The sequence below is a fragment of the Cynoglossus semilaevis genome, unplaced genomic scaffold, assembly GCF_000523025.1.
Source record: "Cynoglossus semilaevis isolate Cse_v1.0 unplaced genomic scaffold, Cse_v1.0 scaffold436, whole genome shotgun sequence".
Classification (NCBI taxonomy): domain Eukaryota; kingdom Metazoa; phylum Chordata; class Actinopteri; order Pleuronectiformes; family Cynoglossidae; genus Cynoglossus; species Cynoglossus semilaevis.
In genome coordinates, this window is record NW_007585130.1 from 47,202 (window position 1) to 62,195 (window position 14,994).

The following is a 14,994-nucleotide window of genomic DNA, read 5'->3' on the forward strand; positions in this document are numbered from 1 at the left end:
GGAGTATTGGCTTTTGTGAAAATGACACAATGTATAATATGAATATTACAGAATAATAATAAAACATATACGACCTTGAAATTTAAATCCCTCCAGGTGGATCCAAAGGCAGAGATCCTCATTATCGCACTCGCAGGTCCACGGGTTTCCGCTGAGTCCCAGGGAGCGAAGGACCGGCAGCGCGATAAGGGTGGTGATGTTGAGCACCGTCAGATTGTTCCGGCTCATATCCAGGACCTGGAGAGCTGCGTTTTCCATGAAGGCTTCTGGGTGAACCTCCGAGAGCCCCGGGTTGTCCGTCATCCTCAGCATCACCAGAGTTGCCAAAGGACCGAACGTCCTATCCGCGATGCGGGTCAAAGTGTTAAAAGAGAGGTCAAGGTATGCCAGCTTCCGGAGATTCCCGAACGTCGACTCCGATATCTCTGTCAGCGAGTTGTTGCTGCAGTCCAGGTACACCAGGTCGGACAGGTAGTTGAGCCAAAGCGCGGGCAGCTCCCCGATGCGGTTGTTGGAGATGATGAGCTGCCGCGTGGCCAGGGGCACGTTGCTCGGGAAGGTGCTCAACTGTTGCCCGGCGCACTGGACCACCAGCTGCTCATCACACACGCACTTGTCGGGGCAGCCCGGGGTGAGCATCGGGGATGCGCCCGCCGCCGTGGTAAGAAGCAGCACTACTACAAGCCGCAAGGGTTGCGCACTGGGCTGTGGGGCAAGACGCATGTCACCGCCGAGGGCTTCATCCACCCGGGCTGGAGATACTCATGTGCACTCACATTCTTCATTGATGAATTATCGCCCCCTACCCTCCCCCCTAGCCCCCCCCCTAAATTAGTTCTACTACAGATGATCTCTGCAGCGGTCAAACCTGACTTTCCGAAACTAAATCCCCAGTGGAAGGTGTGGGCTGAGCGGCATGTGCGCCTGTTTGGGTAGGGGAGGGGGGAGCTTATGGGAGAGGGCTGACGCCATAGAGCAAAGCTGGAGCTTTGGCTGATAATAGAGAGTAATGTTAAATATTAAAGCCATCCCAGTATTATCCAAACGACTATAGACCAAGGGATGCTCAAGCGGTGGCTCGTGGGACATATCTGGTCACGAGAGAAGCCCATTTGGGACACACTCAAAATACATTGTTAAGTAATACTTCATCCGGATTTGACTCCAAAGCAGTATATGGTTCTTGATTATTTTCTGTCACAGCTCCCCCTTGGGGACAGAACTGTACGAGTTGCTGCCACCTAGTGATTGGAGGCTTGCATTAGAGCAGTGGTACACATAGCAAACCCCTCATGCATCCCCTGGCACCTCACCGCACCCTCTCAGGAGGGCCCGCCCCACTATTTGAGAATTAGTGAATCATCATAAAGTCATGTATAGTAAACAAAAACAAACAACAACAACAACAAAAAAACAACGTTAATCACAGACAATACAATGGAAGACTTATTGACTTAGCCTTGATAAACAACACTTTCTGAACAGCCGCTAACATTAACAACACTATACATTAACGTTTAAATTTGAAAGCAATTTTACAAAAAACAAAACAAAACGCAAGTCTTGCATAATAAGAAGCTAACTTATTGCTTTAGGTTAGCAAAAGTTACCAAATGCAGAATGTGCATTCGGGTTATAAGACTATTGAGACTTTGTGCACCAGTGATGGCATATCGGGAGCGAACAACAAGTAGATGCCGCCGTGCAGCGCTTTTGTTTTAGAACCCGTCATGGCATTTAGTAAAGAGAAAACGACGACGATGATGAAATGGGACGGGGTGGTTTCCAGCAGCGGTTATTCTCCCTCTCTCCCTCTCTCTCTCTGGACTCATCACTCTTGAGTCTATTCTTGGTCGTCTGTGTAGGTGTTAAAGTGCTGAATCAAACTCCAACTATGATGGAGGTAGAGGAAAAGATGGAGGTGGAAGAGGAGGACAGATGCTGCTGGCAGCGCATGACTAGAAATTCACCCCCCATTTCGCTGGACCATGTACAATATTTGTTTTAAATAGTTCCAGAAACAAAGTCTGGCCAGCACCCTCTCTCCATAACAGAATCACGGCTAAGGTCAGCTGTCTGGGAAAAGCATTGTGTCAGTTACACATAAGTGTTGCTTTTAGTATTTCCTAATGGGTATAAGTGGAGATAAGCTACTGTTATACTTCTGCCTTTTCCCTGCAGTTCCCACGTTTCCAAATAGGTGGCGTAGAAAATTATAAAATCATTTTAGCCTTTATGCATGACCTTTACATGTAATTTAGCTTAGTTTACATGAACTGTAGGCTTGTTTATTTTTTCAAGCATTAATAAAGAAGCAGCGGTATAAGCTAACGTACAGGGAAATAGAAAAAATAAAATAAAATAAAGAAATAAATAGAGTATTGCTTTCTGGGGTTATAATGTTTAAAGTCAACTTTTACCGAGCGTATGGGGACATCTAGTGGCAAACAGTAGAAAATGTTCGGCAGAAGAAAATTGAATTACTGACCTGAAAATGTCGTTGCATAAGGTGAAGCCAAGTGGAACACAGTAAACACCAAATTATGAGAGGTTGGTTTGGTAATTTCAGGTGTATAAAAATAAACTTTAGTCAAAAAATAATGTAAATAAATAAATGTAACGCCAATAAATAACACAACGTTTAAAAAAGACGTTTTCTTTGACTAACTTTACAGCTTTAATTGCCTTTAATTACCTTTAATTGTGCCGTGCACGGAACACTGCGGTTATTGTCTTTCTGCTCATTCCCTGGCGGAAGTGACTCGGCAAAATTGTGAATGACACGACGACGAATGACTCAGCGACCTTCGACATATATTTGCACGGCGCCTGGAAAAGAAAAAAAACTTTTAAGTCTGGAAATCACAGCCTTGAGGAGTATGCGCAGTGAAGGTTAAGGTTGAAGGGGTGTGCGCAAATTGTGACGTATGCGGTAGTAGGTCAGAAAACTTGAGAGGGGTCTGTTTGAGTATCTGTGTGCAGATTCTACTGAGTCTACTTCGAGTCGCTCAGTTGCAGTTCAGGTAAATGCTATTTGTTCATTAATTTAAAAACATTTTATATTAAAACAAACGAGTTGGTTTTGTTTTTTGTTGCAATGGCGACGCCCGTATCGTCCCTTGAATGTGACCTTGCTTCTTCGCAATTGTTATATTGTCCTACTCTTTTGCACGAAAGTGCAGTTTTCAATATAAAAACGTTGTAAATAGTATAAAACGAAGGAACGCAGTCAAACTGCAGTCGAAATTTGTTCTGTCAAAACTTAGTCAATAGAAAAAACGACAATGTGGAGAGAGAACGAAAGAAATAGTTCTTTCGTTCTCTAAATGTGAAACTCCTCTATGGAAACACATTTTTGAATTATTGTTCAACCGTTTGGCGACCACTTATATGAAGCAAATACGACAATAATAATGTATAAAAAAAATTAGTCAAATAATTTGCAAATTAATCCCATACCCGTTTTTATAATAGAAATAATTTTTAAATAATTTAATCTATCTACGCAGTTCAATATATTTTTGTTGTTTTATATTTTAATGAATTTTAAATGAACTATAATGCTATAATATGTCTTTTCTGCAAATGCACTGTTGTAACTTAGCTGTTAACAAAATTGGTTAATACATTTCTGTAATTCTATAGGATATATGTCAAAATTGCTTTGAAATAAATCTTAAAAAATATTATTTATATCTATATATACATATGCTCTTGTTTGTCATTGCTCCAGGTCCGTAAAGATGGTTGTTCTGTCCAAAGAATATGGCCTTGTGGTGATGACCGGTGTGGCCGGTATGGTCATGGTCGGGCATCTGGGAGCCAAAGTTGTCTGCGCTCGCAAGAAGTACAATGTAAAGGTGAGCAAAAATCGCAGCTGTTCGAACACACACCGATTTTGAATCGCCCCCCCACATAACTCTGCGTGAATATTTCATAGTACTTTTTGACATGTGTAACCCATACAGTGATCTTTACGAATAAACCCGTTCTTGCATTGCAGTACCCCCAGATGTACAGCGATGACCCAGAAACTGGACACATTTTCAACTGCATCCAGCGCGCGCATCAAAACACGTATGTTTAAACCACGTCGCAACTCACATCAGCATTTTCCTTTCGTTGAAATACAACAGTTCCAAACTAACTCGTCTGTTTTTTTCGCCCGTGACCAGCTTGGAGATGTACCCATCTTTTCTATTCTGCCTGGCCATTGGTGGTCTGCATGCTCCCGTAAGTTTAGTTTTGTATTAAGCAGCTGTAACGGTCGGTGTCTACTGTACGCAGGTGTGCCTGTTCATTCGTCTTATCTGACAGTGTTGGCTTTTTTTCTAATGTCTTTGACACAGCGTCTAGTGAGTTTTCTTGGACTCATATGGATCATAGGCAGAGAGGTGTACGCATATGGGTATTCTACAGGAGGTGAGAGTTTTTTTTTTTTTTGTTTTTCGTGGCAATGTCACGTTAATTTGGTTTGGCTCTTTAAAGATGGTAATGTTCATCTACAACCCTATCAGATCCCGAGAAGAGAATGCATGGACTGTTTGGGAACATCGCTCTTTTCGGAATGATGCTGTCTACAGCGTGCTTCGGCCGTCATCTGCTGGGTTGGCCAGCACCACAATTTGGACGCTTCTGTGGTGGAGCATGCCAGAAAGTCCCAGCAGTGTAAAAAAAAAAAAACAACTATACTGCTCTCATTATAACAATCATAAATCATCCTAAATAATAAAATTCGACGTTGTAACTTGTGCAGCAGCTGTGAGGTGACCGGACTAGTTTTTTTACTCGTGACGTAACTTGTGCAGCAGCTGCGAGGTGACCTGACTAGTTTTTTTACTCGTACGTTGTTGCCCGTCTGAGAAAATGAATGCACTGTTTAAACAAACTGACACTCCCTTAGTCGGCATTTAACCTTCCAAATCGGGTTGTTAATTGTATTACACGATGTTTGTTAAAGCATATTAAAAAGCACTATTTTTAATTGAAGTATCACCTTGTTTGCCTTTTTAGCTGACAACATGCTGTTTTGTACACGGAAGAGTAAATAAAAATGTTTACTCAAAAAGTGCAGCTACCATGTAGAAACATGCTGTATGTCCTGAAGAACACGGATAAGTTTTTTTCCATTGTTGGAGGTTTGATTTTAAGAAATTACGTAAAGGAAGTATTCTTAGAAGACCTGAATGAATGAGAACGAACATTGGAGGAAGTCGTCGTTAACAATAAGCCGGGCTTTAAGGTATTTTATCAAGTTGACAAATAGCTTGACGTCTCTATTACCTGTCCTGGAATGTCCACAACTATTCAAGGTTCCTTGCTCTGCGGGAGACGCGACACTGACCAAAAGATTGAAGCTCAGACTTGTCCTAAAAGTGTAAAGAATGTCCGTGTGATTGTAAGAGATTCCATGTCAACTCATTCAATTATCAAATAAATAAAGTACATTCTTAAGGTGAACACTTTAATGGCTCTGTTTAATACATTTGCCGTAAAAATCACAAGTGCAATAAATGATACTAAAAGCGCAAAGTCCAACGCAACTAGACAATGATCCAACAAGTATGAACACCGGACACAAAAAAACAGTGCCTCTTGACCTTTGCACAAATTGCGCAAACAAACACGCCTACAATAAATACGCACATTCAATAGCTGTAGCAGTTTTTTTTTCGTATATGTTATCACTAAAAGTCGTAGGAGTAGCGGTATCTCATTTGTTTAAACCACAGTCATTACATTATTGTTTTACTCGCCCATATAAAACCGTAACACCTAAATGAACAAGAGTTTGTCTTTCAAACATTTCAAGTGTACCTTACACTTGACATTCATATCTGCCGCCTACTGCTACGGTCGTTAGCCACATTACCTAACATACACACTAAAGAGGTTTAACAACCTCTGTTAAACTGTTGCATGTAGGGATGTCAGCAGAATCGTTATCGGGTTTTTTTTTTCTCCCATAATAAAAACCCGAAAACAATGCCTGGGTTTTACCAAATGATGTGTGCCCTAAAAATAGTTGAGGGGGAAAACGGCTGTATATTAAAGTAAAAGCCACTAGATGGCAGCGTTGCAGCTTTATTCATCTATTGAATGGATTGTCAAGCCCCCCTGTTAACTTCCTTCCTTAACCACCAGGCCACCACTTCCTGCTATATCAGTATCGGTAAATATCGGAATCGGAAATGAAGTATGAAAATAAAATGGAAAAAGTAAATATCGGACATCCCTCGTTGCATACCTGCAAATTATGAATGGATATGAGAAAAAAAACAACACTAATATATTCTTAAAAGGGGAATGTGTTAAGAAACCATTTTAGAAAATGTAATTTAAAGGTCACTGTGGCAGCATTTTCATTACCGATACAATACAATCAGTCTGCCGCAACATTAGCTGCAGCTGCATAAGTTAAGGCCCTGCTGGTCTTTGTCTGGCGTTACCTCTGAGTGGTAGAAACGACCAAAGACATGCCTCCTCATCAGTAGCTGTACCTGGAGAGAGGTGTGTCCTCCATCAAATCATCCTATAAGGGATTGATGAAATATGTAAAGAGATACACATATTAAAATAATTTTAGTTTGTTTAAGACTTAGAGAAGTATATAAGTATATATAGGACCGTGAAAATATATATTATGTATGTCTGTATTTTTGTTCGACTCATTTACATGTTGATATCGTACTTCTCAAAACAGACTTTTGATTATTGCGTTACTTCGTGGCTGGTGGATTTGAACCTGCGACCTTCCCGAAACAAGTCCACCTACTTAACCACTGCCCCACATTCAGAAATTTCCAAATTACAATACCTGGTTGCTAGAAATCTGCATCATAGTCACCATGCATCATGGTGCCCTCTCCCTGTCCCTCATTATATATACATACATATATTATATACATATATTATATACATATATGTACATTCAGTATACATATATGTACATATATACAAAGCTAATTACTTTGCAAGAAAAAAAAGCATTACCATGGGAAGATCATGTAACCGATGAAACTCTGGTTGGTTTGTCTTCTGCCGAAACCTGAGGAAGAGGACGAGGAAGACGACGGCAGTGGTGACAATGAACACTGAGAGCAGAGCAGCCAGCAGGGCGTCCAAGGGTGAGCTGGACTGACGGCTGCGTCCTTTGACATCTGTGTGACACAGCAACAGACATTGTATCAGATGCACATTTTCGCGATGAAAAGAAAAAAAAAAAGAAAGCTCAAAACGTTAGGGGAAAATACTCCTTGACCATCGTCTCCGACAGCGAGCCCCGCTGGGTAGCGACTGAGACGGTAACTGTGTGGGGAAGGTGTGGCCTTCGGAGCTTGTAGCCTTCCCTGTGTGGGAGGGTGTAGATGGAGAGACAGTAGGGGAGTCTTGTCTCCTGTTTGCAGATACGGAGGCTTGACTTGAAAAGGCAGCGGTCCAGAGAGAGGGTTTGGATGAAAGGCCGTCCCCGGAATCTGAAAATGGTTTAAGGATTATCTAAAGTCACACAACCATGAGGACTGGTTTTTGGACATGATGCAATGGTGCCAATTTCCTTGTCATGAACAATGTCCTAAAGCAGGATAATAATTATATAAATATCGACAAAGTAACACATTACAAATGCAAAATCAAATTTAGCCAAAAAAAAAAGTTTAGAAACTCTCGCTATATTAGCCGTATACTGTTAGCTGTATAGCTGCTACACTTTGAGTTTGCACTAAACTGTAAATGTAGTAGAGAAATTAAAATAAATTATTATTAAAAAGTTGACTGAAAAGTGTTGTACAAATAATGTCTATTGTCTTGGGTCATGCAGGTTTGTGTCTTTTAAAATATGGGTCCCCAGAAAAAAAGCCATTACATCACGACATAATGTTATTTGCATATATAGTATATTCTGCTTATAGGAGTAAAATATATATTTAATGTAGGTAGATTACTTTAGCCTGGTCCTTTGAATAGCAGTTCCCAAGCCCAAAAAGTGTGAACACCTCTTTGCTACATTATGTTGTTACCACTGTGTTAGCGTAGGCGAGTGACCTAGGTACTTACATGATAACATGCTAAAACAGCACATTTTAGATCAGTCTGAAATACCCTAACATAGCACATTTTAGATCAGTCTGAAATACCTGAAAATGCACCATGGGGCTGTGTACTCATGCCAACCAATGAACTTGTTTGTTGTGACGTTGCTTCAGAAGGGTGTGTGTTCATCTGTTGTGATCCAAGTGATACTGGAACTGTGGCGGTCTCCCAGTGGGCTGTTCCTTTAGCGCTCTGAGGTGAGGTTTCATCCTTGACTGCACCACTGTGTGTCCACTTTGTGTCTGGAGCCTCCGTCAGGTCAGGTGATACCGTGCTGTCAGCATGATTTGGAAAGGTCTTTGTAGTGAAGACAGAGGTCAAAGCACTGCTCTGACCTTTAGGAGTGGAAACAAATGCAAAGTATAAATACTGACCTAAATGATCAGTTAAAATATATAAAGCTTACATACTCAGAGCTATAATCAGGTGTAAATATTTTTTTCTTTTTGATTAATTACAAAAGCTTTATTCTAAAAATAAAATAAATAAAAATAAAATAGCCTTTCTGCCTCCTTCGGTTGTCCAAGCATATTTTAAAATGACATCTTACTTAATTTAACAACAGGACGTAACACTGACCAGACAGAAACAAACCTAAAAAACTCGGTTTCAAAATAAAAGCCTTGCCGTTGTATTTCCTGTACCTATCACACTGCACAAACTATATATTATTTGGATTTTTAATTCAACAATATCACCGGATGTGGCCCGTGGGCAGTGCGATGTGTGATATAGTAATCTACTGCCACCAAGTGGAGGAATATTGAATTGTTCTGCCTTTCACATATACGAATGAAAAAAATATTTGCATCAAGTAAACAATACTTTTCAGACTACTGAGTAAACATTAATATTTCCAATCGCACACTTGATGATATCTCACGACATAATGTGTTTGGCAATCATTGATTTAATGAGAAGTCTGTAAAGGCAACTCCTATTAGTCCCAATAAACAAACCCGATCATGTTATGATAATTCTTCCTATAAATATTATTTATTATTTAGATTATTATGCGGGATTTTTTTTTTTACATAAACAGGCTTCTTAAAAGAGTTTCCCCAAAAGATAAACAAACAAACATTGGCAAACACCATCCTCTGAAGGACTAGTTTAGGCAAGCTGACATTACCTTGTGTCTCCGACGAGCCGATCAGAACCACCAGGACCAGTAATAGTAAATGGCCGTGTAGTCTCATCTCATCTGCTGCAGATCTCACCGGTCTCTCTCCGCCACAGCTTCTGCCCTTTTAGCTCTGAGCTCGTTTTCTTTGACGTGTAGTGAACTGGGGCTCATCATCTGCGCTAAAAATATCTTGAGGGAGTCGGGCAGAAGAGCGGAGGCAGGGGTGGGGCCGCCAGCAGGCGGCGCATGGCACATCACGATCTGAGAGAGAATAAAGTCCAGACATTTTCATCAATGCACTGCGCATTTACGCTTAGACTGCGATATCTGTTGGTTTGTTTTGTTTTGTTTTGCCCACCTTTTCACGTACTCACACATCATCAGCATCCATCCCTACCACATGCATCAGTGTGTCGCTCCTCGGCTCCAATCAGGAGCCAGTGCGTCAGAGGCTCGGTCGTGTGCGTCAGGCCAGGAGCGCCTGTTGTGAAGCCGATGCCGGGGATGCGGGGGCTTGTTATAAAGCTTTGGGGGTGTCACGTAGTTTTCAGTGATTACAGGTTTGATTATTAATAGCAGGTGATATTCGTTTCGTTGCTTTGTCAGTGTCCGCAGAGGTCAGTATAGGGTATATGTGGTCACGCCTGTGCGCACTGGCCACCATGTGTACTTGCAGGATGACAGCTGAATGACCCGCTGCGTCCTCTGTCAGCTGGCTTCCCTCGACACACACTGTGGAGACAACACTAGTCTATAGTCGCTTTCTTTTTTTTTTTCTTTCTTTTAACGGTCGGCCGTTATTCTAAAATCCGAAAGCGGAGAAACAGCCATGGAGCCTTCTACTCCAGACAATCCTTCGGCAAAAAGCCCGGTGGAGTTGGAGTTATCGGTGGAGAATGTAGAGTCGGTGAGTTGACAGCAGTCCTATTTTTCAATTATTGTAACTTTTTAGATATTTGTTGATTTTGTTTTGCAGAACTCCCCCCCATAGAGATCTTGTTTCCGAATTTCCAATCCAATTTAAAAATAATATATATTAACCCTGCTAGAAAAAACGTTTTCATTAGTAATGTAACTTTGAACGGGTCGGACAGAGACTGGACCATGTGTAACCTGAGACTAGCTATAAGCATATGCTGTCCTAATAATAACCAACACCATGTGCTTTGGATTAGTTCCCTCCACAACACAGCCTGAAATAATGACAACTGTACTATTCAAGGGCACAGAGTGTAGAATACAGCGACATTGCCGTAATTTAAATGCCGTGGTTCTTGTCCAGTCATGTAGGACTATTGGGTTACCTCAATTACCTAGACTCAATTGTCCATGTTTTTGTTGCCACTAGCTCGATAGACTGGGTGCCGCGAATTGTTTTTTTTTCTCGTCTTAGCTAATGCCCTTAGCTTTAGCCGCAACTTCCATATAATTTGGCCGTTTTATAAAAACAATAACAATAATAAAACATTCTATTGTGTTCATGGAAAAAAAAAATTTGTTTGCACTAAAGCAACTTTTCACCAAGAATTAATTTCAATATCACGAAATTACTTTTTACTGTAAATATTATTTACTTTTCTACGTCAACTACAGTAGCTACATTCTTCACTCTATCAACGATGCTGCACTTTAACTATGGAGTAGCGTTTTCCTGGTGCTGGCAACAATGCAAGAAATATCAATTTGTGTACGAATAAAACTTATTAAGCAAATTAAAGTGACATTTCATAAAACACTTAACGTCAAAAACGTCGGCATATATTCAGCGCGTCAATTAACTCCACAGGGCCATTAGCCACTTAGCATACACTTCATACTCACTCGACACCAACCCTCTCTCGATAACCGGTTAATTTGGCTCGTATGTGCACAGCGAATTACTCAGTCACATAATTAACTCATAACATATAGAATGTACAACAAAATGAGTGGATATTTACTTACTTATAGTAATAATAAATGAGATAAACGTTTTGTTGTCACGGCGGCAGGATTTGTTCTTCCTGTAAATTCCATTCCACCACAAATGCGCTGCGCCATCTAGTGGCCTGGCATGTATAAGCAATGTAGTGATGCGAGATCAAATGAATGAAAATAAATGAAAAAAATATAGGGGTGTATGGTTTGTTTCTTATCTTTTTTTATCTATTATTTCCAAACCTCTGGCTTTCCAGAAGTTGCCATAGAGATGTTGGATCAACCCCCCCTTAAGAATTGATAAAGTATTTCTGATTTTTGAATTGTAAAAAAAGTCTATTAACTTTCAACTCAACTCAATGTTTTCTCAGGTGGTACAGAGTATAAAAAATTTGATAACCACTGGTATAGACGATCAGTTAATTTTGATGCCCATGTCCATTATTTCTGCTCCTTCGTCCTCTTCAGACTCTCTACCAGCTTTACTTTGATCCTACCATGGAGCATAAGAATGTGGCCCAGAAATGGCTGACCCAGGCCCAGGCTTCCGCACAAGCCTGGCACTTCTGCTGGGCCCTGCTCAGCCAAGACAAGGTCTGTCCTCTTGGGGTTTCTCCTGTAGTTAAAAAACTCTTGAAACTGACTTTAGTCACTCCTGTATAGGACAAAACAACAGTTTTTGGACACTTACGTGACGTGTGAAAATGTCTCTTCTCAGCTCCCAGAGGTGCAATTCTTTGGTGCCAGCACCCTTCACATGAAGATCTCCCGTCACTGGAGCGACCTTCCCACAGACCAGCATGAAAACCTCAGGGAACAGCTCCTCACCCACATATTGAGTTTTTCCTCAGGGCCCAAGATGGTATTGACTCGTCTTTGTGTATCTATGGCTTCTATGGCTCTTAATCTAATCCCCCAGGCTTGGCCCAGGCCTGTGGCCGACATGGTGAGGGCATTCCAACCGCAGAAACCGACATCTGAAGTTGGATCAGATATGGAGACCTTACAGCAGAGGCCGCACGCACACTGCCTGGCTCTGCTCGAGCTCCTCACTGTACTTCCAGAGGAGTTCCAGAGCAGCCGTCTGGCGCAGACTCGCAGAACACAGTTAAGGGAGGTGTTGGCTAAGGAATGGATAGTGGTTTGTCCGATGCTGCGTCAGCTACTCCAAAGCCAGGACTCGTCGAACCAGGTGAAGGAGAAGGTGATGCGCTGTTTGTCCAGCTGGGTGGGTCTGAACGTGCCTCTGGGAGAGAGTCACGAACTCGTCGAAGACTGTTTCGGCGCGCTTTCCGATGCGGAGCTTTTCGACACGGCCGTGGAGACGATCGTTAACGCCATCTCACAGCCCGACTGTCAGAGGTGAGACCTGTGCTGGAGCCCGCAGGCGTACAGAGCTCTGGGTTCGTTTTTCAGTCGTTAGGGGTTAACACTCACGTGTCTGCAGATATGTCGACGCTTTGGTGAGCATGATGCCTCTGGTGCTGGGTCTCCATGAGCAGCTGAAGACGGCGGTGCAGGACGGGGACATGGAAACGTCACATGGGATCTGTCGCATCGCTGTAGCAATGGGAGAAACACACTCCAGGTATGAACACGCACGCACTTGTTTGTTTTTTTACAAATGATGAAAATAATAGCCACTGGAGGTCAAAAGTCACATCTGTAAATATATATTAAAATTTTTTTTTTTAGTCTGTAAATATATTAAAAAAATTTTTTTTTTTTTTTAATCAGGGTGTTGTTAGAGCAGGTGGACCACTGGCAGGAGTATCTGACTCTGGTCAACATGATACTGTACTGCACTAACATCCCTGGATATTATCCAGTCTGTGAGACCACCAGCTCACTCACGCTCACCTTCTGGTACACTCTGCAGGTATGAATGTCAGCTCGTACATATTAGCGATATCTGTCGGTATTTTAAGTATGTTTTCCACTAGTGTTTGCTTACTTCCTGTACTTCCAGGATGACATTTTGTCATTCGAGGAGGAAAAACAAGCGATATACCTGCAGATTTACAGGCCGATATACTTCAGTCTGGTTGACGTGCTGCTGCAAAAGTCCCACTATCCCTCAGAGGAAGAATACAATTCCTGGTCATCTGATGATAAGGAGCAGTTCAGGATATATAGGTATAACAGAAACGGAACCAGACTGTGCCTGAAATGAATTGTAGTCTTTAAAAATACCAAGAGTTGCATTTCAGACGTGCGATCGTTTTACACTCAGGGCTTCCGGCCGCTTTGTTTTACAGGGTGGACATATCGGACACTTTGATGTATGTGTATGAAATGTTGGGAGCAGAGCTGCTCAGTAACCTCTACGGCCGTTTAGGGACACAACTCCTAGACCCACAGCAGTCTGCAATATGGCAGGTAATGGAAGAGCATTTAAACGACTCCTTTCGGATTTACATTAGCGATGTCCGATAATAGCTGTTTGCCGATATCTGATATGCTGATATTGTCCAAACACTAAATTTCTGATTCCGATATCAACCGATACTGATACATGTAGCCGTTTTTTAACACAAACTGTTTGATTACGTCACATACCAAATTACTGTATTTTCCTGACTATCACATCACATAACTCCTGTCATGGGATTACCAAATTACTGTATTTTCCTGACTATAAGTTGCTTCAAAGTATACGTCACACCAGTGCCCTCAGTAGCAGATACTGGTACACAAGCCCAAAGTGCCCTCTAGTGGATGTCAGTGTGAAAATAATAAAAATGTAAATTTTCAGTGGAACAGAAGTAGCAGATACTGGTACACAAGTCTAGAGTGCCCTCTGGTGGCGGTCAGTGTGAAAATAAACATGTGAAATTATACAAAATAAATTATATAAAATAAATAGTTTTAATATTTAATTCGCACTATTGACTATTAGTCGCCAACCCAGCCAAAGCATGAAAAAAGGTGGGACTTATAGTCCAGAAAATACGGTACCTACTTTTATTATGCCCCACTAAAGACATTCCACAAATTGGCTATTTGGATATTACATAACTATGCTAATATCAGGCCAATAATATTGGTCGGCCGATATTATCGGACATCTCTAATTTACGTGCCTTTTATCGTCCACTTATCCCACCCACTGTCTTCTGTAGGACACAGAGGCCTTGTTGTTTGGCTTCCAGTCCATAGCAGAGACCATAGACATGAACTACTCGGATGTAATCCCTGGTCTTATCGGACTGATTCCTAGAATTAACATCGGTAACATCATGCTGGCCGATACCGTCATGTACACCATAGGTAGACGTCTGTCACGTTCACATATTTTTTTAAACAGTCACGTTCTACGTCCCTTTCTCTAATTCTCGCGCCGTTTTCCCAGGATCCCTGGCTGAGTGGCTGGCCGACCACCCGGTGATGTTGGGGGGCATTTTACCCATGGTCCTCCAGGGCCTTGCGAAGGAGGAACTGTCAGTGTCAAGTGTATCCACTTTGAAAAGGATCTGCAGGGAGTGCAGACTTGACCTCGGCCCTTTTGCTCAGGACATTCTGTCTGTGTCACAGGTCAGACCTAGAAAGTGTGGCTTTTTGATTAAAATATTAGGATATATTATATTATTAGGACAATTTGGTTGTGATTATTATAATATTCAGGGTAATGCCGTAATGTATAATTTTCAATTTTTTTTCAATCTACAGGAGGTCTTGGTTAAAGAAATACATAAGGTGCGTAAACAGCCGTCGTAAACCATGCTCTACCCGAACTTTGCGAGGACGCTTTGTGAGATGTGCAATGTGTGTCAATCTTTTTGTGTGTCTGTGTGCAGAGCAGCCAGTGCATGTGGCTGATGCAGGCTCTAGGTTTCCTGCTGTCGGCTTTGCCTTTAGAT

General features: G+C 41.7%; 2 protein-coding genes, 3 long non-coding RNA genes and 1 pseudogene across 9 annotated transcripts in view; 2 read left to right on the plus strand and 4 right to left on the minus strand.

Annotated features, from left to right (window-relative positions):
- Nucleotides 1-836, minus strand: part of LOC103398824 (leucine-rich repeat-containing protein 52) — a 3,983-nt gene extending 3,147 nt beyond the window's left edge. The window contains exon 1 of one of the 2 annotated variants that reach the window (XM_017030933.2): nucleotides 75-836. In XM_017030933.2, the coding sequence (XP_016886422.1) occupies nucleotides 75-723 (649 nt within the window). In that variant the 5' untranslated portion in view covers nucleotides 724-836. The remainder of the gene's footprint in view (nucleotides 1-74) is intronic. The other variant, XM_017030932.2, reaches the window with a different exon arrangement.
- Nucleotides 837-3,699: 2,863 nt separating this feature from the next.
- On the plus strand, nucleotides 3,700-4,984 carry mgst3a (microsomal glutathione S-transferase 3a). The gene is made up of 6 exons (XM_008337566.3): nucleotides 3,700-3,860; nucleotides 4,004-4,077; nucleotides 4,176-4,233; nucleotides 4,350-4,422; nucleotides 4,518-4,766; nucleotides 4,819-4,984. Exons 1-5 carry the CDS (start codon nucleotides 3,744-3,746, stop codon nucleotides 4,670-4,672), a joined length of 477 nt encoding a protein of 158 aa, XP_008335788.1. The 5' UTR covers nucleotides 3,700-3,743; the 3' UTR covers nucleotides 4,673-4,766; nucleotides 4,819-4,984.
- A 304-nt stretch (nucleotides 4,985-5,288) lies between these two features.
- LOC112486270 (uncharacterized) lies at nucleotides 5,289-7,281 on the minus strand. 2 transcript variants are annotated; one of them, XR_003049074.1, is made up of 3 exons: nucleotides 7,262-7,281; nucleotides 6,994-7,160; nucleotides 5,289-6,532 (listed from the first exon to the last, which is right to left on the minus strand). It is a non-coding gene; the product is annotated as an uncharacterized LOC112486270 (long non-coding RNA). The 2 variants fall into 2 exon arrangements; XR_003049073.1 differs by lacking the exon at nucleotides 7,262-7,281 and having other exon boundaries at nucleotides 6,994-7,255.
- A 15-nt stretch (nucleotides 7,282-7,296) lies between these two features.
- LOC103398827 (uncharacterized) lies at nucleotides 7,297-11,959 on the minus strand. 3 transcript variants are annotated; one of them, XR_003049075.1, is made up of 5 exons: nucleotides 11,826-11,959; nucleotides 9,576-11,750; nucleotides 9,224-9,478; nucleotides 8,136-8,426; nucleotides 7,297-7,475 (listed from the first exon to the last, which is right to left on the minus strand). It is a non-coding gene; the product is annotated as an uncharacterized LOC103398827 (long non-coding RNA). The 3 variants fall into 3 exon arrangements; XR_001759797.2 differs by having other exon boundaries at nucleotides 9,576-9,949; nucleotides 11,826-11,937; XR_523537.3 differs by having other exon boundaries at nucleotides 9,576-9,949; nucleotides 11,162-11,857.
- Nucleotides 10,026-14,994, plus strand: part of LOC103398826 (importin-13-like) — an 8,545-nt pseudogene continuing 3,576 nt past the window's right edge.
- Nucleotides 12,556-14,994, minus strand: part of LOC103398825 (uncharacterized) — a 5,809-nt gene continuing 3,370 nt past the window's right edge. The window contains exon 4 of the long non-coding RNA XR_003049076.1: nucleotides 12,556-12,694. This is a non-coding gene — a long non-coding RNA (uncharacterized LOC103398825). The remainder of the gene's footprint in view (nucleotides 12,695-14,994) is intronic.